The sequence below is a fragment of the Lynx rufus genome, unplaced genomic scaffold, assembly GCF_022079265.1.
Source record: "Lynx rufus isolate CCGP_SWC_20201006 ecotype Redwood Valley unplaced genomic scaffold, mLynRuf1.p SCAF_6, whole genome shotgun sequence".
Lineage (NCBI taxonomy): Eukaryota > Metazoa > Chordata > Mammalia > Carnivora > Felidae > Lynx > Lynx rufus.
In genome coordinates, this window is record NW_025814878.1 from 114,652,395 (window position 1) to 114,662,406 (window position 10,012).

Genomic DNA, 10,012 nt, shown 5'->3' on the forward strand with positions numbered 1-10,012 from the left:
TTCATGCATTTCGGAAGAAAGAATCATATATATTCTCTAGTCTCTGTGAAGAACTGGCTTACACACCAAACTTTCCCTCAGAACATCAAAAGTTTATTGTGTTTAAAAAAAACCACAATCACAGTTGGGAGAAACCCAAGCAATAAGTGTGAAGAGATGTTTGAATTGAACATTCAAAGTGTTTCCGGGCAGAGAAGGGATCCTCTGGGGTCTATTCCAGAGGCAACACATGGTGATGATCAAATGATGGTAGAAAATGGAGAAAAATAGACCCAAGAAGGGCAGTAAACAGGGAATAACTCCAGAGCAGAGCCTGGACAGATCAGGAAGGCATCATTCTTCTTAGAATAGCTAAAGGGCTGAAAATGCTGAAAAATAGTTGTCTTCAGTGAGGTGAGCAATTGGGATATTGCCAGGCTTATACAGCTTTCAAGGCACAAATTTCTTCATTGATCTTCTCTTTGGGAAAAGCCATTGCCTGTAGAAAGACATACATGCTTACTAAAGATTAAGAGGAGTATTTTAAGCTCTTTTTTCAGATCCTTTTTCTTCTCCCTTAATCCTTTGTTTTGGAAAAGCCTCATAACATTCCTCTCACATCTGTCCAGTAAACACAACCTAAATACCACTGTTCCAACATGAACTGCATCCCCTACACTCTGAGTAAGGATGAATGAGCAGAGCACTGCCTTACCTTCTCTTGGAAGTTTCAACATCACTTTTCAGATTAGAGAAGCAACTATAGGTATTGACCTTCAAGAGAATTTCATTTCATGCACTGAATCTGCCCTAACCCCAAGTGAGCCAAACTCTGGAAACCCTTCTTAACTGAAGGTCTGCCTCAGGAAATACAAACCAGGAAGTGCCCAAATGTTTCCTTGAACACTTGGATTCAATACTCTGATGTGAAACAATGGTCTTAGGTAGTGGAGATAATCTCCAAGACTCAACTTTTGGTCTAGGTACACATGTATGGAAAGAAATAAGGGATCTTGAAGCTTTGGGATACCAGATGATGTCAATGTCTGGCTCTATCCTAGCAAAGATATCCTAGCAAGAGCCATGACTTTCCTATCACTTTAAAGGCATCACAATCATCTTTCCCATGCTGTTTCCTACCCTTGTAAAACTCCATGTATGTCTTCCTCTGCCCACATTAAACCCACCTGTGGATGCCTCACAGAGGCCCTCGGCGTTCACCAGCATTGACCTTGCGCATGCCCTTGATGATGAAGATGGTTCCAACAATGATGCCCACCAGACCCACGACAAGGCCCAGGGCACATACCACATTTTCTGTTGTCTCTGGGAGGGGGGTTGGTGCATCAAACTCTGGGGAAAATAAAACAGAGTATGGTACAGAAGTAATGATCATGGTCTGGAAAAGCACTTAGATACAAATGTAGACATTTAATCAATGAAGAGTTATTAGTCACCTAAATAAGAGGAAGACAGAATGATATATGAAGGGAATGCAGATTAACAAGTGGGAGCTGAATAATGGGATAAGACAAGGAATAGGATTTGTAGCAATGGTTATGGATGAGTTACAGTACTCTGGGTCTCAAAGCACCAGACAAAGCATCATAGGAAGAAACCATAGAAGAAAGGAGATTGACGGATGGTCCATACCCCAGTGCTTGAGAAGAGGCTCATCCAAACCCCAGTGCTCCACCTTGCAGTCATAGACATCCTCCGCCGAGGGTAGGAAAGGGAGATAGTGGAACTTGCGGAAAAGGTGGTCTTCCCGGGGCAGGAAGATGGTCTCTGACACTCCTGTGGTGACAGGCTTTCCATTTCGAAGCCACGTGACATTGATCACTGGTGGGGAGAACTTGTCGATGAAACAGATGAGGATGTTGGGCTCTCCCAGTTCCACAGGGCTGTTTGAGAGCACAGTCACCTCAGGAGGTTCTGGGGACACATGACAGAAATTAGGCCTCCCTGCTTAGGCTATGCCCTCTCCCTCCCACTGAAGCTTTTGAAAAAGCAATTGGAAATGTGTCCCGAGAATCTATGCCACAGTCTCAGATACCTATCTCTGATACTCTCCCCCATGAATTGGAACCAATGTTATGGTATAAGATATATTGGGATACTTTAAGTAACGGGTATAATTTTATTCCTGTCTCTCCTGGCATAGATTTGGGGCAATGACTCACAGTATGAGTCACCGTGGGTGGTGAGGATAAGATGTGAGCACCTCAGGAAAGGAATAAACTCATACATTGTTCTTGGGCCTTTGGCATGAGAGGTAGGGGCTTGCTGATGGCGACTCTAGGCCCCTGGGAGGGAAAGTCAGTCACAAAAATGTAACACAAGCCAAAACATCTGTTTCAACGTTAGGATTCCAATGTCTAGCGGTGTAGAAGTTACCATTGGTGTTTGGGGTGTGGTTGGAGCGCTTTATCAAGATGTCCAGGTTAGCTTTGTCCACAGCTATATTGGCCAAGGCACCCTGGGCCTCAAAGCTGGCAAAACGTCCAAATTCTTCAAGCCGCCACACTGTCTCCTTCTTTTCCATATCCACGTGGAAAATCTCATCACCATCAAAGTCAAACATAAACTCTCCTGATGAGTCAGGCTTCAGATAGAACTCAGCCTGGATGATCACATGCTCCTCTGAAAAGACAGGAAAGGGTGTCAGAGTGGGTACCAGGTGGAAGAGAGTAAGAAGAATCCAGTATGTGAGAAAAACATGTTGGCAGGGGCAGTGGAACCATACGGAGTGAAGGAGTGAAGGAGTGGTGGAGGGCAGGGATGAGTCTGAAGATGAGCGTCAGGTGGAGGACATCCAGGCTGAACAGAGTTCTAAGGCAGAAATAAAGGGGCAGAGTTAGAGAGGGTGGATTGAAGGGAAAGAGGGATGAATATCCCTCAGTGTTGTGAAGCTGTTGTTAAGCTCCATGTTACAAGCTGTGAAGTGAATTTGGAAATTCACCAGCAGCTGCTAAAAAGGAATTGATCACTCACTATATTTTCCCAGGCATTGAATACACTTCAGCCTTAATTGCGTAAATATCTCAGACTATTGCAGTTTTTTTTTTTCAACGTTTATTTATTTTGGGGACAGAGAGAGACAGAGCATGAACGGGGGAGGGGCAGAGAGAGAGGGAGACACAGAATCGGAAACAGGCTCCAGGCTCTGAGCCATCAGCCCAGAGCCTGACGCGGGGCTCGAACTCCCAGACCGCGAGATCGTGACCTGGCTGAAGTCGGACGCTTAACCGACTGCGCCACCCAGGCGCCCCTCAGACTATTGCAGTTTTAAGAATAGGGAGACACTCTTTAAAAGGCTATGTCCTGAACTCTGGAATCAAATGAAATATTGAATTCTCTTCGGTCAATGGATATAAAATTGACATACAAGATTGTATTCACTTTACCTAGAAAACAAATATTCTGATATCTATACACATATATACTGCAATTCATATCAGGTACCTGGCCTTCCCTCTCCCTGGATAGATTATTGCTCTGGGGAAATGTTCCTTTCTAGTGATCATCAATATAATATCTGTGCTCAAAATGTGTTGATAAGATTCACATGCCAAAATTTAACCAGCATGTATTCAGCTAAGTACAGGAGCTGAGAACATCTCATATTGTTTTCTCATTGAATCCACACAAAATTATGTGAGGTTGAAATTTGTAATGGCACTCATTTTTTCCAGTAAGAGACATTGAAGCCCAGACAGCAGCTTATTAATGCTTCTCAGAACCTACTCCTCCCTCACATTTGGCACACTTCAAAGTCAATGGTATTAGTCAATATAGAACTCAGTTTTTGCTTCTCTAAACTACATGTGATTGACTTCAATTAATGGTAATGGCAGCACTCCTCCAGACTACAATTTGCTATACTTTCAGATTTATAGCAACATAATACCTGTCATCATTTTGCTCACTTCAAAGATTGTCCTGCAAGTGTCTACAGTTCATCTCTCCAGTGCTTTCAGAGCTCATATCCCTAGATTTGATTCTCTCAGCACCTACCTTTGATAGCCCCGGATTCCTGAGGACACATCAGGAAAGCCACGATAAGAAATCCTAGCACCAGGACTCCATTTATGGCCATTTTCTTCTTTGGTGCTTTGATGGGGGCAGTAGAGCCTTAGACTGGGGTAGAAGTGACAAGACTAGAAGAAAAGAGAAGGTCTGACATTAAAAATTCAAATCACTTAAGGTACAGCCAATCACAAAGACCTTCTGAGATGGTACATCTGTTACTAAGGGAAGGGCTCTTGTAAATGGTTCTGGAAAGGAAGCACTTCATTCATTAGATAAAGAAATAAAGTTCTTAATCAAATAAACACACAACCAAATAACAACACAAAACATCAGGTTTTTAAGAATGTTGTGAAGTTACTCACAGACTCTTCCATTTCAGCCCAAATGCTAGAAAGAGATGTGCTTGAAGCTTAATAGTGAGAGGAGAGTCAATGGAAACACACCAAAGTGAGAGCTAATGACAGATGATTCCTCTGTGCTGTGACAGCTGGGGATGCTAATTCAGGGCTAATAAACCATCTTAAGAGATGGTAAATTGTCATGCCATGGAGAATGCCTGATTTTGGCAGTGTTGTGTGACAGAGTTTCACTTAAGAAGCTTCTTATTGCTTTAAGATTCACCTCCATGTCCTAGTGTCCCAGAGGGACAACTCAGTCCAAGAGCTGGGCATCCATGGCACTGTACCATATTTAGAGAACATCAGAGGTGAAAGTTAGTTTCAACATTCCCCTAACTATACATGGATGTTAGAGATGTCTTGGGTGGTGGTTACTGGAAACCGTGGACTCTAATCTCTACTATTTGAAATATGACCAGAGATTGGAGTAGACTGGGGGGACACACCTCACTTGAGGAATCAGGTTGATGAATACGGTAGAGCAAATTGGGCAGAGCCTATTTTACTGGCAGTAATAGAGATAAGAAACTACAGGAAAGCTTGACCATAACCTTCCTCATGTCATAACATCATGACTGCTGTCCTCATGACATAAATTATTGAAATTCTGTTCCTAAGAATTTATTTTGATATTCTCTCCTGAGAAAACGGAAAGTTAAAACACTCTGGCCCTGATGTTTCTGAACATATGGGGCCATAATAAGGACAACTAAACCACACATAGAAAGGGCTGGAATCTGAATACAACCAGTGAAGAGAGACCTGTCAGTGAGGCAGGCCATCTGATGGTGAGTTCACTGTTGAATATCAGTCATGACACATACGCTCAGGGTGGATTTTCCACACCACTGTGCTGATGTCTTATTTGCCCCACAGCTCCCCTCACAAATCATGAGGGAGAAAACCCTACCATTACTGATTATCTAACCACATCCAAGGGTTTTGAACATCCCCTGACCCTGGTTTTTGGATCACTTGGGAGAGATCCACAGCACAGTGTTGCCCTAAAACTGTTAAGAAATACACTTCCTGGAGGCAAAAGAATGGTCCAGATGAGAGTTCTACCATATCAGTCTCTGCTGAGAGTCGGGTCCGATGATTTAGGCTTTTCATCTCCTCTCTCAGAGGAAAAAGCAAGTCTGATGTTGTTATGCCTGCCCTTTGCTGGCTGGCATACTAAGTTGTTCCTAAGGTGCTCATAAATATATGGTAAACAGGCATTTTATATAAAAACATTTTGTATGTTGTAATAGCACCTTCACCCTCAGGTGTTTTGCAGCAACTTATGATATGGCTGAGTTCTAAAGCACTGATTGGTTCTCCTCAGGAAATTAGTACATTTGGGAAACTTTAGAAAATACTTTCATTTCCCTTTCCCTGTGACAGGAGAGAAGTTCCTATCTGGACTCTACTCATGGTCCCTGGGTCTCTTCTTATACTTGAGCTTCCTAAGTCTGAGGGGATTTCCGAGGACCCTTGAATAAGGTCTTCTCAGTGGCATCAAATGGTGTGGAGCCACTGTGCTAGTAAAAGTCCAGTCTGTAAATAGAAGTCCCTGGAGACACTCTCAACAGAACTGTTTGTTACAATTTTTCTATATAATAGAGACTTCCATCTTTAGACTGTTAGGAAGGCTGAAGGAGCACAGGTCAGTGCAGACCCCTAACTCTGAGGGGTCAAGAACCTGTGGGAAGCCTCTATGGACATCTCAGCTCTTCTAGAGCCCCAAGGGAAAGACTGTCTTGGGAACACAAGGCTGTTGCCAAGACTCCTGCGTGTGAAACCATTGTGTCCACCACCCGAGATAGCTTTAGTCTACCTGCCACCTCCGAAATCTCATACTACTAACTTTCACTTGCAATGTGTAGGCCACATCCAGATCCCAGGGCAAAGAGACTCTTACGTCTATTCCCTGTAGTACCCACAAATCACAGAAGCTGACAGGAAAATTACGAAAATATATTTACATCTTGATACATCTAGATCTCTAGCATCTGTTTATCTCCACCATGGTTCACTCAGGCTCTTACCACAGTGGGTAACCTAGAACCAGAAAAAATATTAATTGGGCTCTTAGGGGAGGATTTGGACATGATAGTTTTCCACGGAGCCAGGTTATGTCTGGGACCTCACCGCTTCATGTGTGTGTGGTTTGTGTTCAACGAACCTCCAACCCCTTCTTTTGGCTTCCTTCCATGCGTTTTGCCCTTAGCATGCAGAACTTCCTATCAGAGTTGATGGTGGGATTGGGGAGGAATATCAATCCAGGCATGTCCTTCCCAAATCTACATGGAGAAACTTTACTGGTTCTGTTTCATTTCTCCATCCCATCTTGAGAGGTGGCAGAAGCTAGTGTTCTGAAATAAATTTCTTTCAGTGTAAAGACTGCCAACTGTTGATATTAACGAATGTGCTAAAGTGGCGTGGTCGTGGGCCTCCCTAACCTATTCTATGTGAATAAAGAGACCATGGTGCTTTGGTCCATCTCTAACTTGGGAGAATGACAGTATGTGAATTTGATTCATTTTCTCTTCACCTGTACCTGAAATATATTCTTAAAAGTCTGAGTTTTTAATAGGCCCTGGGGTTGTGAAATCATGCTTCTCTGCTTGGGTAATCTTTGTCAATAAGAACATGCAGATTAATGCCACACACACACACACACACACAGACGCACACACACTCATTAGAGGAGTTCTTCTCGTGATGTTGTATAGGAATTATAGCATAACATAGGATTTATTTGCTACATTTTAATAAGTAGAGCATTCTAAAATTTCCTGTACATTGCACAAACATATCTGAATTCAGCCATTAAACTGTTTGGAACAATGTAAGAATCAATTGTCCCAATTGGATTTAAGATAAATCCTTTTCCACGTCCTGCTGGAAATGTTTGCAGGCAGAAGTGAGTTGAGTTCATCTTACTCACGTGCTAGTTGGGATGGATTCAGAGAGAGGGAGGAAGACGAAAAGGCAGGACATGTCTTAGTGAGAATAAAATGGAGAACCCTCGCTGAGAATTTAAGAAGAATACAGGTAGTATGAAGATGAAAAGTTAAGCAACATGAAGATGAATCACTAGGCCTGCTGACCGACTGGATTAGGATAAGGTGCTAGAGAGTGATTAAAAAGAATGTACCTAGTTCATGTCTCAAGTGAATGTCATAAATGACTGAAGGAAATTTTTACACAAAAATAGACTTTGGTGCAGGAGGTGGGGCTTGTTTGCACCAAGTGTGGCGTGGGTCCAGCACAGAGTGTGAAGGAACATGTTGGTGAACACAAGAGGACAGGGAGAACAGGAGTGGACAAATGGCATATCAAGAACAGATCATTGCAACACTCTGTGGGGATAATACATGCGGAGTGGTCAATGCTGTAAACTATTTTAGAATAACCAGGAGTGAAGATGTAGAGTAACCTCACACAGTTTGGATTTCTGAGGTTACTTTTAAACTTTAAAACTTTTAAGGTAGGAAGAAAGAAGAGAACTAGGCCTGCGGATTGCTATGGGTTTCACTGGAAGGTGTTTTGGTACGCACTTTCTCTCACCAATTAAAAAACCCACAAATAATGACTATATTAAATCTTACCATCATATCTTCTAGATAATAATTGCATTTACAATTTGTTCTGTGAAATCTGAGCTTTAAAAAATCTTAGGGGAAGGTTCCACTTAGGGGGTAAACACGGTGGTATTCTCAATCAAGTGTCTGACCCTGTAGCCAGTAAAATGAGTCCATTGAAAACTGTAAAATCACTTCAACATAAGTGCAGTCAGAAGGGATGGCATCGTTTTGTCTTGACATTGTGCCTATAGGTGAATATTCAAAGGTTTTCAGGAAAAAACTTCCCTGTTTTTTTGTTGGTTTGTTTGTTTTTGTTTTTGTCTTTTTCATAATGCACGGTAAAAGTGGTACTAGGATATTCTCTTTTGTGGTCAATAGTATTTAATTCTTCTTAAATTTTGACAGAGTATTCAGCGGGCTTGGGAAGGTCAAAGCTCTTAATTCAGGATGCATTACCTAATATTTCTACATGTACATCTGAAATTCTCAGGTATGTTTGATGTAATTAGGTTGTTTAATGATTACTAGGTTAATGACCTTTAAAGTCTTTTTATACTAAGTATCACTGGGTTTTTTGTGTTTTTGTTTATTTGTTTGGTTGTTTGTTTATTTTGAGAGAGAGAGTCAGAGAGAGGGAGGAGCAGAATCCCAAGCAGGATCTGTGATATCAGGGCAGGGCTTGAACTCACGAACCCTGAGATCATGACCTAAGCTGAGATCATGACCTAAGCTGAGATCAAGAGTAGATGTTTAAAGGACTGAGCTACCTAGCCACCTCTGTTTATTTTTTGGTTTTGTTTTGATAAGAACACAAAATGGAATGTGCTTTTAAAAATACTGTTTTTTGAGGGCTCCTGGGTGGTTTAGTCGGTTCACAACTGTCTGACTTCGGCTCCGGTCATGATCTCAAGTTCGTGAGTTCCAACCCTGCATCGGGTTCTGTGCAGATGGTTCAGAGCCTGAAGTTTGTTTTGGGTTCTGTGTCTCCCTCTGTCTCTGCCCCTCCCTGGCTCACACTGTTTCTCTCCTGCTCTCTCTCAAAAATAAGTAAACATTAAACACATTTTTTTTAAATCCTGTTTTTTGAGGGTTAAAATTATTTTTTAATTTTTTAATTTTTTAAAAATGAAATTTATTGTCAAGTTGGCTAACATACACTGCATCCAGTGTGCTCTTGGTTCTGGGGGTAGATTCCCATGATTCATCGCTTACATACAACACCCAGTGCTCGTCCCCACAAGTGCCTAAAAATATTTGTTAATTAAAAAATGTTTGATTGAACTCCAGTAATATTGTATTAGTTTCAGGTGTATAGCATAGTCATTTCACAATGATATACATTAGGATATGCTCTCCAGAAGTGTAGTTATCATGTATAACCCCACAATGTTATTACAATATTTGTGACTATATTCGCTATGGTGTAGGCTTCATCTCCAGGACTTATTTTACAACCGGAAGTTTGTACCTCTTAATCTCCTTCTTGAATTTCAACCATCCCCCCCATCCTCTCTGGCAACAACTAGTTTATTCTCCACATTTATGAGTCTGTTTCTTCCTTGTTGTTGTTGGTGTTTGGTCGTTTGTTTTAAAGTCCATATATGTTAAGTCATACAGCTTGGAAAACAAAGGTGTGTTTCAAAAAAAGAAAAAGTAAATGTAAATCACTTCGACTCGTAACAGTAAATGTGTAACACCCTTTCTACTGCTCCATGGCAAATTTAATCTTAGGCTCATTTTCTAGGTCTTTTCTGGAAATCTGATAAAGGAGGAATGTCAGCTAGATTTTTAGAGAAAAATGTCTGGTCAAAATGCCCTTTGCTTGGTAAATCATATCATGCCTGGGAAGAATACTGGATGAAGTCTAACAAATGGTGGGAATCCACAGTTTGAACATCGCTAAATGCAGTGACCCTTGTAACCGGGGTCTGGAAGTTATGCTCATGGAGTTGTTATTAGACGTACAGGCTCCAAGGGAGATGAGGATGCTAAGCCAGGGCAGACTCCACTCCCATAGGTGTCAATTCATCT

At 41.7% G+C, this 10,012-nt stretch overlaps 1 protein-coding gene across 1 annotated transcript; it reads right to left on the reverse strand.

The window, feature by feature from the left end:
- Positions 1-71: 71 nt before the first annotated feature.
- Positions 72-4,125, reverse strand: LOC124527970 (HLA class II histocompatibility antigen, DR alpha chain-like). Its single transcript, XM_047101265.1, has 5 exons — positions 3,997-4,125; positions 2,377-2,622; positions 1,633-1,914; positions 1,167-1,332; positions 72-478 (listed from the first exon to the last, which is right to left on the reverse strand). The coding sequence occupies exons 1-4, from the start codon at positions 4,076-4,078 to the stop codon at positions 1,178-1,180; spliced, it is 765 nt and encodes a 254-aa protein (XP_046957221.1). The 5' UTR covers positions 4,079-4,125; the 3' UTR covers positions 72-478; positions 1,167-1,177.
- Positions 4,126-10,012: the final 5,887 nt, after the last annotated feature.

What these genes read in the sequence shown, in the direction of transcription:
- LOC124527970 (XM_047101265.1), bottom strand. Translation starts at nt 4,078, where the DNA reads ATGGCCATAAATGGAGTCCTGGTGCTAGGATTTCTTATCGTGGCTTTC. An exon ending in CCACACCCCAAACACCAATG is followed by an intron (nt 1,915 to 2,376) that starts GTAACTTCTACA and finishes ATGTGTCCCCAG; the next exon opens with AACCTCCTGAGGTGACTGTG. An exon ending in GCCTCTTCTCAAGCACTGGG is followed by an intron (nt 1,333 to 1,632) that starts GTATGGACCATC and finishes TATTTTCCCCAG; the next exon opens with AGTTTGATGCACCAACCCCC.